The following is a 14,793-nucleotide window of genomic DNA, read 5'->3' as shown; positions in this document are numbered from 1 at the left end:
TGCTGAATCCATAGCCACTGTGACAGTGGCAGAACCCGTGGAATTGAAAGTGCCGAAGTCTACCCAGACGGAGCCCTTCGTTTTTGCGGGTAGCCCTAAAAGTGCGGAAGCGAATGCTTATAACAAGCAATCGCAGAAGCGTGCGAGGCAGCCGTCAGGGGAGGAGCTACCCGACGGCGCTCGCAAGGCCAGGCGGATATTAACCCCGAAAGTCGGCAGCAGGGCTGGAAAGTCGGACCCCAACCAGGCGTCCCGGAAAGCTGAGAAGGGTGGGCCCGAAAAGGCTGGCCCCTCACGGATTGATGGGAACAGGGGGTTGCGACCATTGAGAAGTCCTCAAACACCCCAACCGTAGAGCGAAAGAAGAAGAACAAGAAGCACGAAGTGCAGAAGCGTAGGGATACCAGGCCAAAGAAAGGTAGGAGGGTAGGTGCCAAGCGCGAAAAGGGTGATGCGATCATCATCAAGACGGAAGAGTCCAAGTACTCGGAAGTCTTGAAGGCGATGCGCAGCGACGCGAAGCTCGCAGATCTAGGAGCCGATGTACGCAGTGTCAGAAGCACTCGTACAGGTGAAATGATACAAAAGCTTGGCGGAAGAGGTCCTTGGCGAGGGTGTCGAGGTGAGGGCTCTAACGCAGGCAGTGGCTCTGAAGGTGATGAACCTTGACGGAATCACTGACGCAGAAGAGCTCGTCACGGCACTGTGGCAACAGGTGCCCACCGCTGTCGTTCGGCTACGGAAAGGTCCGGCAGGAACTCAGGTGGCCTTAGTACAGCTACCTGTGGCGGACGCTAACAAGTCCGCTAAGGTAGGAAAGATCAAGGTGGGTTGGTCAGTATGCTCATTGACCATACACGAGTAACCGGTGATCTGCTTCAGGTGTAGGGAACCAGGACACAAGTCCTGGGGCTGTAAAGGCCCTGATAGGATCAAGTTGTGTAGGCGATGTGGTGAGGAAGGTCATAAGGCACTAGGCTGCAAGAACCCTCCCAAGTATTTGATTTGTTCCGGGAAGTTCGTGAACAATAAGAATCCAACGGGAGGCTCAAGGTGCCCGACCTTCAAAAGAGCCATAATTGAAAAAAACACAGTGCAGGTAACGCAGCTGAAACTGAACCACTGTGACGCAGCTCAGCAAATGCTGTATCAAGCAGTTGCTGAGTGGGGGACGGATATCGCCATTATATCGGACCCATACCGAGTACCCGCCGGCAACGGCAACTGGGTCGTGGATGGATCCGGAAAACTGGCGGCGATATGGACGACGGGTAAATACCCTGTCCAGGAGTTGGTGTCTACTACCTACGAGGGCTTCGTGATCGCCAAGGTAAACGGAGTCCTCTTCTGTAGCTGCTATGCGCCTCCGAGTTGGTCGACCGAGCGGTTCACGCAGATGCTGGACTGTATGTCGACCGTGCTGACAGCGAAGGCCAGTAGTAATAGCGGGTGACTTCAATGCCTGGGCCGTGGAATGGGGAAGCGGTATCACGAACCAGCGGGTCAAATTCTGCTAGAGGCACTGGTCGTGCCAGATGTCGATCTGGCTAATGTTGGTACCAAAAGTACCTTTAGTCGAAACGTAGCGGAGTCGATTAGAAGAAGCGGCTAGGTCAAGGTCAAGCCCTCGTAGGTGGAAACATCGTACTTCAATGACGAAGTACTTAGAGAGGCGCTCCGCCGTGAGCGTAACCTACTCGGCCTAAGCGGGGACGAACTGGTAGCGGTTCTCTCGTGTGCATGCGATGCGATCATGCCTTATCAAGTCCACCCTAGGAATGGGAGACCACCGACGTACTGGTGGACTCAAGCGATTGCGAACCTGTGCCGTGCCTGTCTACGGGCCAGGAGGCGGATGCAGCGAGCACGTACCGAGGAGGAGCGTGAAGAACCACGTGTGGTGTTCACTGCTGCCAAAGTCGCGCTGAAGTTCGAGATAAGGGCAAGCAAAAAGGCCTGCTTTGAGGGACTCTGTCAGAGTGCCAACGCGAATCCGTGGGGTGATGCCTACAGGATCGTTATGGCGAAGACAAGAGGTGCAATGTCTCCTACAGAGCAATCTCCAGAGATGCTGGAGGGGATCATCGAGGGGCTCTTTCCGCGCCACAACCTTAGCCCTTGGCCTACTTTCGTAGGACAGCCGGGGATTGGGGCTGGCGATGAGGAGAGGGTAACCGATGAGGAACTTGTAGGGATTGCAAAATGCCTCAGTATAGGTAAGGCACCAAGTCCGGACGGAGTTCCAAACCTGGCCCTCAAAGTCGCAATCTTGGAGGTTCCCGGGATGTTCAGATCTGCTATGCAGATATGCCTGGACGAGGGAGTATTTCCAGATGTGTGCAAGAGGCAGAGCCTGATACTATTGCCAAAGGCAGAAAAACCACCCGGTGACCCGTAGGCGTATAGGGAAGGTGCTCGAGAAGATCATCCTCAACAGACTGTTGAGGTACACCGAGGGTGTAAATGGTCTCTCAAGCAACCAGTTCGGCTTCCAATAAGGGAGGTCCACCGTAGACACTATTCTGACGGTTAAAAAAAACCGCTGAGATAGCACTCCAGCGTAAGAGGAGGGGGATTCGCTACTGTGCAGTAGTGACTCTGGATGTAAGGAACGCATTCAATAGTGCTTGTTGGGCGGCTATTGCTGATGCGCTCTTGCGTCTGGGGATACCTGAGTACCTGTACAAGATTCTCGGGAGTTACTTCCAGAATCGGGTATTAGTCTATGACACAGAGGTGGGTCGGAAGTGCTTTCACATAACCTCAGGAGTCCCTCAAGGTTCCATCCTGGGTCCGGTGTTATGGAATGTCATGTACGACGATGTGTTGAGATTAAGATTCCCAGCGGGTGTGGTCATTGTTGGTTTTGTCGACGATATTACGCTGGAGGTCTACGGTGAATCGATCGAAGAAGTGGAATTGACTGCAGCCCACTCGATCGCAATTGTGGAGGAGTGGATGAGCTCCAGGAAACTGGAATTGGCTCACCACAACTGAGGCTGTTGTTGTCAACAACCGAAAGACGGTGCAGCAAGCGGTGATGAGTGTAGGCGACTGCACGATCACTTCGAAGCGCTCCGTCAAACACTTGGGGTTGATGATCGACGATAAGCTTACCTTCGGTAGCCACGTTGATTATGCCTGCAAGAGAGTCTCCACAGCTATTGTGGCACTGTCCCGGGTGATGTCCAATAGTTCTGCGGTGTACGCCAGTAAGCGTAAGCTTCTGGCCAGTGTCGCCTCGTCCATACTGAGGTATGGTGGCCCGGCTTGGGGCACGGCTTTAAGTACCGATAGCTACTGTAGCAAGCTAGAGAGTACTTATAGGCTAATCTGCCTGAGGGTTGCGAGCGCGTACCGTACCGTGTCAGTGCTTCGAAAGGCGCGGCACAAGAGGTATACGCAGGACTACCAAACTAGTCTCTATGGTCAAATGGCAGCGTGCGTGGGATTCCGAGGTGGAGTTTCCGTGTTTCTTGACAACGGTACGGCACCGAGATGAGCCAGCCTCGGGCTGCAAATCTCGTTAATAAAGATAATAATAATAAAAACGGCACGTCAACTTCATCTCTTGGTATTCTACCTCTTCCAGGTTACGCTTCTTGTCACAGAATAGGCGGGTTTCTCCTCCAAAATCTTTTCATGTGCAAATTTTCCTAATTTCATAAATCTTAGACACGTATGAGCGGTTCCACACGAAATCGTCCATAAAATGCTGAAATCTGACATGTACCATTCCGATTTGGATGAAACTGCGCAGATGTATTAAGTATATGAGACGAAAATTATCTCATGTAATTGGGGATCGTTTAGAATCGAGAGTAACTTCTGATAAGGGCGTATGTATTTTTGGCACCACCATTTAAAAAAATTGTACCTCGGAAACCGTTTGTTATAGAGAAATAGTGTCTGAGGAGGGATGGTAGACAATCAAATAGGCTTTGTAAAAAAAATATACACTGAAAAAAAAAATACTTTTATTTTCATGAAAAAATCGAAATTAAACCTTAAAACACAAATTGCAAAAAATAGGTATCTTCGATTTTTTCCAAATTTTTTCTGTAAAATTTCAATGTAAAACCAGATGTTTTAAGCACAGTTTCAACATGGTGCAATTTAAAATCAAATTTTTTTTCTAATGGCAACTTTTGGTGTATTTCTGAAAATTCAATTTCTGGTTATAGAAAAGGCGTTTTGATGCTGCAATATGATTTTTTATCCAAAAACAATTCAAAATTCTAATATCAATTTCTATAAGTTACCGCTTCAAGATATTTGGGATTGAATTATATTAATATCATAAAACTTAAGAAAATACGCCCGTTTCTTACATTATTCCAGATGCTCCATTAACAATGTTACGTTAATCTCTTCCCACATTAATATCCCATCTACTTTTTCTTTGACATTTAGACGGTTGGATGAACTGTTCGAAAGATACAGGATGATTGTTGGAATATTGTTGAGAATTAATATAAGTATTACCACAGACAAACAGACGTAACACTGGATAAATTTCCATCGCCCACGAATTTAACGATTAGTTTAAAATACAACAGTTGTAAGTTCACAACCAGAGGCGCGCGCGTCGCTTTCCTTCGTGTTTGACATTTCACACTACCGCCACCTGTTGGACATGTGGCACAAAAAGTTATTTCGTTCAATAAGCTCACTAGATGGTGGTAGTATTTGTGGTCGAGAGAATTTCGTGAAAAATGTTCGAGGTGTTACTTCTGTTTGTCTGTGGTATTACGATGGAAGATGATAATATGAATGATGTTAAGGAGGGGAAGAAAGAAAAACGCCTTTAAACTTCTTAACCTTATTTATTTATTCTCACGATTATTGTACATAATTTTAATATTTTTATTTGTTTTAATATATATTGGTATAGAACAGATTTTAAATGTCAAGTTATTTGATTATGTTTTTACTTTTCTATAAACATTATAATAGCTTACTGCCTCATCGCTTGAATACAGTTTTGCTGCGATTTTGTTTTTGGAAATGAATACAAAGCAATGGAATTTCTGTGTTCTGGAATTAGCTTTGCTTGTTGATGTATGTTACTTAGTTCTTCTGATCCTTGTTCGTAATCTTCCTGTGACACAAAACAAAATGACAATTTTGTCAGGTATTCTTCTCTCCGCTTACTAGCCCACTCATACAAAGCTTTTGCATTAGTGACTGGATGCTCATACTGTCTTGCCAGACTAGCTCTAGTAACCATCCTTTTCAATGTGCCTTTTCTATAACCAGAAATTGAATTTTCAGAAATACACCAAAAGTTGCCCTTAGAAAAACTTTTTTATTTTAAATTGCACCATGTTGAAACTGCCCTTAAAACATGGGATATTAATGTGGAAAGAGATAAACGTAACATTGTTGGTGGAGCATCTGGAGTAACTTATGAAACGGGCGTGTTTTCTTAAGTTTTATGATATTAATATAATTGAATCCTAAATATCTAGAAAACGGCTAGTTTTAGGAAGATCATTGTTATTAGCATTTTTAATTGTTTTTGGGTGAAGAATCATATTACAGCATCAAAACGTCTTTTCTACGGCCAGAAATTGAATTTTCAGAAATGCACCAAAAGTTGCTCTTAGAAAAACTTTTTTATTTTAGATTGCACCATGTTGAAACTGTGCTTAAAACATCTGGTTTTACATTGAAATTTTACAGAAAAAAATTGAAACAAATCGAAGATACCTATTTTTTGCAATTTGTGTTTTAAGGTTTAATTTCGATTTTTTCATGAAAATATAAGTATTTTTTTTCAGTGTATTTTTTTTTACAAAGCCTATTTGATTGTCTACCATCCTTCCTCAGACACTTTTTCTCTATAACGAACGGTTTCCGTGATACATTTTTTTTAAATGGTGATGCTAAAAATACTTACGCCCTTATCAGAAGTTACTCTTGATTTTAAATGGTCTCTCCACCAGTGGAAAAAACTTATTCTATTATATCGAAACTATGTGCAAAATTCCATTTGAATCCAAGGTAGTCGAGTTTCATCGTTTACCGATTTCGCGTGGAACCGCTCATATGTGTTTTGCTTTTCCCTATTGTTAACTATTATTTTTATGTTCATTTGCAGGGGCATCTTCGAATGGGGCATGTTGTACAAGGAGAACGAGGTGCCTCGCCGGGAGCAGAAACGCCGAAAGCACGACAGCGAACCCTACAAAAGCCCGACGCATGCCGGCGGTCTCTTTGCCATCAATCGTGAGTTCTTCCTCGAAATCGGCGCCTACGATCCGGGTCTGCTGGTCTGGGGCGGAGAGAACTTCGAGCTGAGCTTCAAGATCTGGCAGTGCGGTGGCAGTATCGAGTGGGTCCCGTGCTCCCGAGTGGGCCATGTGTACCGTGGCTTCATGCCGTACAACTTTGGCAAGCTGGCCAACAAGAAGAAGGGACCACTGATCACGATCAACTACAAGCGAGTCATCGAAACGTGGTTCGATGAGCAGTACAAGGAGTACTTCTACACTCGGGAACCTCTGGCACGGTTTCTGGATATGGGTGATATCAGCGAACAGTTGGCTCTGAAGGAACGCCTGCAGTGCAAGAGCTTCCAGTGGTATATGGACAACGTTGCTTACGACGTGTTGGACAAGTATCCGGCACTTCCAGCCAACTTGTTCTGGGGAGAGCTGAAGAATTCCGGAACGGAGAAGTGCGTCGATGCGCTGGGTCGTCAACCTCCGGCGATGATCGGACTACAGCACTGCCATGGCCAGGGCCATAATCAGTTGATACGGTTGAACGCCGCTGGGCAGTTGGGTGTTGGGGAGCGGTGTATCGAAGCGGACAATATGGGCATCAAATTGGCCTTCTGCCGGATGGGAACGGTCGATGGTCCGTGGCAGTACGACGAGAACACCTCCACGCTGCTGCACCGGACGTACAAAATGTGCATGGGATACCATCCGCAAACGCGAGCCCTGGCACTGATGCCATGCGACGTGCACAATGCATATCAATCTTGGAAGTTCCACACCATCACTCCGCGGTGGTAGTCGAATGGCGGATAGTTCCGTCCGGGCTCGACGCTGCACAACATTCCAGATCACACCACGGAACGGGCTTAAGCTCTTCACCGACGATAGGTGGGGGCGGTGTCGACAACCGCCTACGTGAAGAACTTAGCCTACGTTCCTTTCTCAGCTGACTAACACTTGTACATAAACGTAAGAAACTGTTTAGGAACTTTTTTAAGGCGATCCTCGTCCGCCAAAACTGTTACACAGTAAAGCTGCAATACTTGGGAATAGCGATTTGCCAAAATGACTTAAAATTTCCGGAAAAGGAGCAATCACTTAATTTATCGATCGATTCAATTTGAAACAGTAGGATATGTTACCCCCAAGGCAGTGCACAGTGGAAAAAAGTCCGACCCATATTCGGAACTTGTTTTGTGTCTTTGGTTTCACACCTTTCAAAAACCAGCGTCACGAAATAAGTGCGATTATGGCTAGGATTTAGCCCACTAAGCAATGACCTGTTTGTCGTGCAAAAACCGAACAAATTATTAGCGGTACAATTAAAGCGCGTACGATCGCGTGTGCCTTCTTTTACAGTTGACAAAAATTCCGCTGACGGAGGATTGCAACATTTTTTTTGTTATTAAGTTGAGGTACCGTTTGTGTTGGAATGCAGAACCTTAAATTGTGAAATCAAAAGATTGACTGAATTTTGTGTTAGTACGATACACCCGTGTGCTCCATTACAATACGATACAAGACTTCCTCATTATCAATAACTCAATAGTGAGATACTGGTACATCACGCCAGCCCCGATTTACAACGCGGTACAGTAGCATTTAAACTATAAGAATCCCACACACACAATGGCAATCCTTCTTGATATAAACTAGGAGTATTATCGAAGCACATGAGCTGATACGGAAATGTAAAGAATTAATAAGTGAAACGGAAATCACCTGGTTACGACTTAAAATTGAATCAATTTAGGATAAATTTTCTACAGTCATCTCTCCCTTACTCGATATTGAAGGGACCATCGAGTTAGGGAGGTATCGAGTTACAGAACACAAAACCAATGCAAATGCGATGCAAGGGACCATCGAGTTAGCCATGAAAACCAACTTTTACTATGGTTCTCTTACTCGATATCGAGATACGGAATATCGAGTAAGGGAGAGTTAACTGTATTAATTAAGACAAATAAACCTTGTTATTAAATTTAAATAGCTGACGATTTTTTTTTCTATGATTGAGAACATGTCCCTGTCTTGGTTTTTTGAGCTTTGATTCATTTCGTTTTGCATAACCGTTCGTCTGTGTTCTGACGCCAGAGCACTTTAAAGAGCTGTACTGCCAATATTCGCATACCAGTCCCATTTACATTGAAAGTTTTTCAATCCTCCATACAAAATGGTCAACTTGGAGTAGGCTTGTTCTCAGTTATTTATTGACCGATTTAAATGAAATTTAAAATTCGTAGAGTATCAAGTATCAGGTATCAGAAGGCCGGCTCCAAAGGCACGTTCCCCACCAGTTGTGAGATTTGTGCCATCGCCATATTTGAGCCTATTTCGTCATCTACCCGATGGGAGAGGAAAGGGAAGGGAAAGATGGGAGGAAATAGGAGTGGGGTCCCTTGAAGAGGGAAGATCGCATTAGCAAGCGAATTGAGAGCATGTAGCTCCATACCACTGCAAAACGCAAGAGCGTAAAAAGAGCCTATAGCTCATTACCACAGCGGGTTAAGAATAACAGAATGTCCTGAAGATTCAGGCTTCTGAATTCAGTTTCACTTAATAAGTGTTTACCAAGTAATTGGAATCGCATTTGCGCAAAAACTGGATAGTCACATATCAGGTGATACGAAGTTCCATAATTGGAGTCACAACTATCACACACAAATGAGTCAGCACGCTGAATATTTGCCATTGGATAGTTGAGTCGGCAGTGGCCTGTCAACGCTCTGACCAAGAGACTGCAATTCTGCTTTGACAGATTTGTTAAATACTTCGCCATCCTTGAAGATGGCTCAGTTTTTTTTTTTTTTTTTTTTTTTTTTTTTTTTTTTTTTTTTTTTTTTTTTTTTTTTAATTTCTTTATTAGTATCATTCCAAACATTACATTCATTATTTCTTATATCTAGGTGTTCTGTGTTATTAGACAACACTATCATCCTAATTTGGTAAAACAAATCTAAGATTTTATTAACATTTTGTTAACAACATATTACATTTCATTTGCCGTAGCAGTTCAGATTTTTTACAGGTGAGTTGATTTCACCTGCTTATAAGAGAAAAAAAAAGTTTTTAATATACTTAACCTAACTTAACCTAATCATATAACGCATTAATCGTGGCAATAGAAGATGAGATGGCTCAGTAATGTACAATTTTGTTCGACGACATGACTCCAAACTATTCCAATATTGCTTGTGCTGAGTTGCCGCCCAAGAGTTTATCTGAAGCTTTACCCAGCACTTCGAAATTGGAATAGCCGGCACAGGGAAGATGAAGTCATGCGATGCTCCATCGCGAGCTAGCTCATCAACCAATTCATTTCTAGCGATGGAAGAATGGTCAGGTACCCATACAAGGTTTACATAGTTGACTGAATTCAGTTCCTCAATTTGAGTTCGACATGCGATAACAAGCTTCGACCTTGAGTTGGCTGAAGCGAGAGCTTTTATAGCAGCCTGACTATCTGAACAGAAGTATATGACTTTACCCATTACGCGTTGTTGAAGTGCTGATTGCACTCCACACATAAGAGCAAATATTTCCGCCTAAAAAACGGTACAGTTTCTACCAAGTGAGTGGAACTGACTCAGCCTTAGCTCACGAGAATATACACCTGCAGCAGCTCTTCCTTCAAAAAGGGAGCCATCAGTGTAACAAACTATATTGTTTTATATACTTCTCTCCAAATAGTCAGACGTCCTCTCTTCCTGTGAAGGGAATTGTGTGGTAAATGTCCTGTAAGGAAAGTGACAAGCATTTGTGAGATCACTTGGAGCAAGAACAATTTTGTCCCAATTTACCAAAAGTGGAAACAACGAAGTGTGTGTAGATCGACGATTCACTGGATTTTTTTTCCAGTAGATCCAGTACCCATAAACGGTAAGAGCAAGAAAGTGCTTCTTGTTTAAGATGTATGTGTAGTGGCACAACGTCGAAAAGAGCCTCGAGCACTGCTGTGGGAGTTGTGGAGAACGCACCAGACATCGCCATCAGGCACATCCTTTGGAGATGGCCCAATTTTGATTGGATTGTTCTCACTTCGCCCTTTTGCCACCACACAAGACATCCATATGCCAATATTGGTCGAACAACTGTTGTGTAAATCCATTTGATATATTTGGGTTTGAGGCCCCAAGTTTTACCAAAGGTTCGCCGGCATTGACCGAAGGCCATGCAAGCTTTTTTGACTCTGAAATCAATGTGAGGTGTCCAAGAAAGTTTGGAATCTAGAACGACTCCAACATACTTCACCTGATCAGTTACATTAATCTCAGTGCCAAAAAGACGTAAAGGTCGATTTCCATCGCGGTTTCGTCTTTCCGTAAAAAGAACAATAGACAACTCTCGACTTCCTGAAGAACACTTTGCATCAGATCGAATAGGGTGCTTATTAGAGTGATGCAAATTTTGAAATTTTTGCTCCCCTATGCTTAAACGATTTATATTATGGTAAACAGCATCCTCCCAAAGTTTGAAATGATTCGGAATAAATTTGACTGTGCACAAGCCATTTGAAGTTTATATGGAGATTAGCGGAATTTGGGGAAAGTGTACCACCTTAAGCAAATTGTTCTCTAACTTTGTCTAAAGCTCATTAAATCCACCAATTTATCCTCATGATGTTAGTTTTACATCTTTTCATAACCACTGTGCCATTCAAAAAGAAAATAATTTCAAAAAGTATTAGTTTTGGAGCTTCTCAAATATCATCCAAAATAACCTATTTTTCGACACTATGGGGCAAGTGTGCCACCCATATGGGGCAAGACGGCTACCGAATGAACATCGCATGTAATTCTACTTGTAATGAAATTGTCTTTATTTCCTATTAATAATACTTACAAAGCAGACGCTGATCGATAATTTAAAAAAAAGTTTACCGTAATAAGGGGCTTTATAACAGGGTTTAAAACATGCGTAACTCCCTATTACTCAATTCAAATAACTAAAATGGTTATTTTTGTCTCCATTCAATACAGTATATGTATTACCCTTATATTACGGCGAATATGTACAGTGAGAGGCAAAATAAAGTGCCCACCTTACCAGTTTTCGAATTTCTCTCATTGATTTGGTTCAAATTAAAGTTAACACACCTAAATCTTTTGTGATATTTTATTTTTGATGTTCTTTTAAAGTTGCACTTACGAAATTTTGATAAAAAAAAGAATTTTACTTAAAGAAAAAGAAAATCAATTTGTATTGAAAAAAAAGTAGTGACAAAAATAAGTGCCCACTTCCTTCTTGGCCCCAGAAAAGATGATTTAAGAAAAATAAAAAGCAATTTAATAGTTAATGTGTCCTCCTTTGGCCTTAAGGACTTGCTGGAGGCTCTTCGGCATGCTTTTCACCAGGTTTTGTAGGTGTTGTGGATCTAGTTCTTCCCAGGCGCGCTCCAAGGCTTCAAAATAATTATTTTTGTTGGTAACACCAGTTTTTTCAACCCTGGCATCGAGAATCGCCCACAAATTCTCGATGGGGTTGAGGTCTGGGCTTTGTGGAGGCCATTCCAGCGGTTTAATCCGACAAGACCGGAAAAAAGACTTGGTCTTCTTTCCAGTATGCTTCGGGTCGTTGTTCTAGAGAAATATGAATTTCTCTTCAAGGCCCGTCTGGATCAGCGAAACCTCCAGATTTTCCAGCAAGATGTTAATGTAGGAATCTGCCATCATTATTCCGTCGATTTTCACGAGGTTTTCTACTCCACTCCATGAAAAACACCCCCAGACCATCACATTTCCTCCTCCATGCTTCACCGTTCCTTGGATGTGGTGCTCTGCATCACACACGAGCCCGCCGCTCTCGGTTAGACAGCTCGAGCTTCAGGAGCGCCACATCCAAGGAACGGTGACGCATGGAAGTGTGATGTGATGAAATGTGATGGTCTGGGGGTGTTTTTCATGGAGTGGAGTAGGAAGCGTCGTGAAAATCGACGGAATAATGACGGCAGATTCCTACATTAACATCTTGCTGGAAAATCTGGAGGTTTCGCTGATCCAGACGGGCCTTGAAGAGAAATTCATATTTCTCTAGAACAACGACCCGAAGCATACTGGAAAGAAGACCAAGTCTTTCTTCCGGTCTTGTCGGATTAAACCGCTGGAATGGCCTCCACAAAGCCCAGACCTCAACCCCATCGAGAATTTGTGGGCGATTCTCGATGCTAGGGTTGAAAAAACTGGTGTTACCAACAAAAATAATTATTTTGAAGCCTTGGAGCGCGCCTGGGAAGAACTAGATCCACAACACCTACAAAACCTGGTGAAAAGCATGCCGAAGAGCCTCCAGCAAGTCCTTAAGGCCAAAGGAGGACACATTAACTATTAAATTGCTTTTTATTTTTCTTAAATCATCTTTTCTGGGGCCAAGAAGGAAGTGGGCACTTATTTTTGTCACTACTTTTTTTTCAATACAAATTGATTTTCTTTTTCTTTAAGTAAAATTCTTTTTTTAATCAAAATTTCGTAAGTGCAACTTTAAAAGAACATCAAAAATAAAATATCACAAAAGATTTAGGTGTGTTAACTTTAATTTGAACCAAATCAATGAGAGAAATTCGAAAACTGGTAAGGTGGGCACTTTATTTTGCCTCTCACTGTATAATATTAGACTAGATAAGCACTAAATAACGGTAAAATATTGATGTAGATATGAAAAACTGTACTTAATAAGCCGAAAAACGTATTGAATTTTGAATATTTTGAGAAAAAATCACTTTAGGGGGCAACATGTCAGTTATTCCCCTACTATACTTCAGAAACTACTACTGGTGCCTCATTTTGATTTATTATTATGATTTTGTTGATGATGTTTACATTTTTATAAATTTCACTCCAACAATTTTTGTTTACCAAATAGGTGGCACACTTGCCCCAATAAGTATACATTTAAACCAAACTGAATTTCGTTGGTAAAACTAAATACTTTATTCGTTCAAATGCCACAATAACTTACATATTTGAATAGTTTCACGATGTACAGTACGTTAGAAAAATCTGTTAATAATTGACCTTTCACCATGCTATTTAGAAACAACAAAATCTTATAAAAATCCACTTAAATTTGGTTGTCTTGGCACAAGTCGCTGTAAATACGTGAAAAATAGAGCATTTTTCATCATATTTTGATCATTGTATTGTGAAATATAAGGGAACATATTGTCAAGCTCAAAAAGAAAATATATATTGTAGTTTTTATAAAAAGCAGGGGTGGCACACTTGCCCCTATGGCACACTTGCCCCAAAGTCCGCTACTATGAAAAACGCCAACTTTTTGTGTCCAGGCCTCTATCTCTTCGACATACTATTTTATGGAAAAGTGAACAACCTCTGTTCATGTGAAATCCTTTCAGCTACAACTTTGCTGAAGACCACATTTTGATAGGACTTAAGGATAACTTGCTATTCATAATCATAAACTGGGTTTGCATTTTGCATGCTTAACCAACTTCTCGGCAGGCAACAGCAAGGATGGAAAATAATCGTCTCTAGCGACAAACAACATGGTATTCGAACGGTCTAAGAGGGCCGTCGCTCTTGCAGCAGCATGATTTGAAAACCGCACCACGCGCGCATTGCACCGACATAAGGAGCATCCGATGCAATGTTTGTCGTGGGACAAAGAGTTTATCGGATAATGTCACAAGTAGCGATCAACTTGAATCATCATTGGCGTAGCTAGGAAATTTTTCTGAAGGGGGCCTAGGGGGGGGGGCTAGAAAATTTCATAGTTTCATGTTTTTTTTAGTTTAATAGTTTTATAGCAGTGATCCTCAGCCCTGTTTTTTTTTCAACCTATGTCCCATCCCTGGAAAGAAGCAAACAAAAGAAGTGTGCATTAACATTTTTAGCAACGCCACTTCCAACGATTTCACTCACCTTCCCTTGTATGAAACGGTTGGTACGGTTGTCCCCGTTTCTTCAATCATAAAATTGAAAAATTCTCGTCTATCACGTTATTCATACGTGAATAATCTGATCGCCGTAATTTTTTGATTATCTTCAAACCCAAGTCTGCACAGTGGGCCTGGCCATTTTAATATTTGTAACATATTGACGATATGCTGCAAATATTAATGCTGACAAGAAAATACTGAAATAATTTCCAGTATTTCCAGGATGCTTTTCAATATTGGCTGTGTAAGCGCTTAGATTAGATTAGATTAGATTAGATTAAGAGATACATACATCACGTCCGGCCCGCGGACCGCACTTTGGTGACCACTGATTTATAGCATCCATAGCAAAATTTCATAGTTTTAACAGATTTGTATTGATTTTAATTATTTGTTATTCTGTCTCATTTCACGGCACATTAGTGATGTTTGTAAATTTCAATTTTCGCTACGAAAAAGATTCATTCATTTTGTAATCCAGTCAAAATTTCTTAAATAATTTTAACAAAAAATCACAAGAAATGTCCTTTGTTATTCTTCCACGAAATTTTTGAAATTCAAACATGTGTTTTGAAGAGATTCCTCTGAAAATTCCTACGGGATTTTCTTCAGGAGTTATATTTTTTTAATTTTCAGTGTTTTCTCCAAGAACTCCTTTACCAATTTTCA

The 14,793-nt window shown here is 42.1% G+C and overlaps 1 protein-coding gene across 1 annotated transcript in view; it reads left to right on the top strand.

The window, feature by feature from the left end:
- The window catches only part of LOC5564999 (N-acetylgalactosaminyltransferase 7), a 47,927-nt gene extending 40,004 nt beyond the window's left edge, over positions 1-7,923 (top strand). The window contains exon 3 of the mRNA XM_021838287.1: positions 6,104-7,923. Coding sequence (XP_021693979.1) covers positions 6,104-7,025 — 922 coding nt within the window. The 3' untranslated portion in view covers positions 7,026-7,923. The remainder of the gene's footprint in view (positions 1-6,103) is intronic.
- The last annotated feature ends 6,870 nt before the right edge of the window (positions 7,924-14,793 follow it).

This window comes from Aedes aegypti, chromosome 1 (genome assembly GCF_002204515.2).
Source record: "Aedes aegypti strain LVP_AGWG chromosome 1, AaegL5.0 Primary Assembly, whole genome shotgun sequence".
Taxonomy (NCBI): domain Eukaryota; kingdom Metazoa; phylum Arthropoda; class Insecta; order Diptera; family Culicidae; genus Aedes; species Aedes aegypti.
Note: the sequence above shows the minus strand (reverse complement) of the source record. Positions and strands in the feature narration are given on the sequence as shown.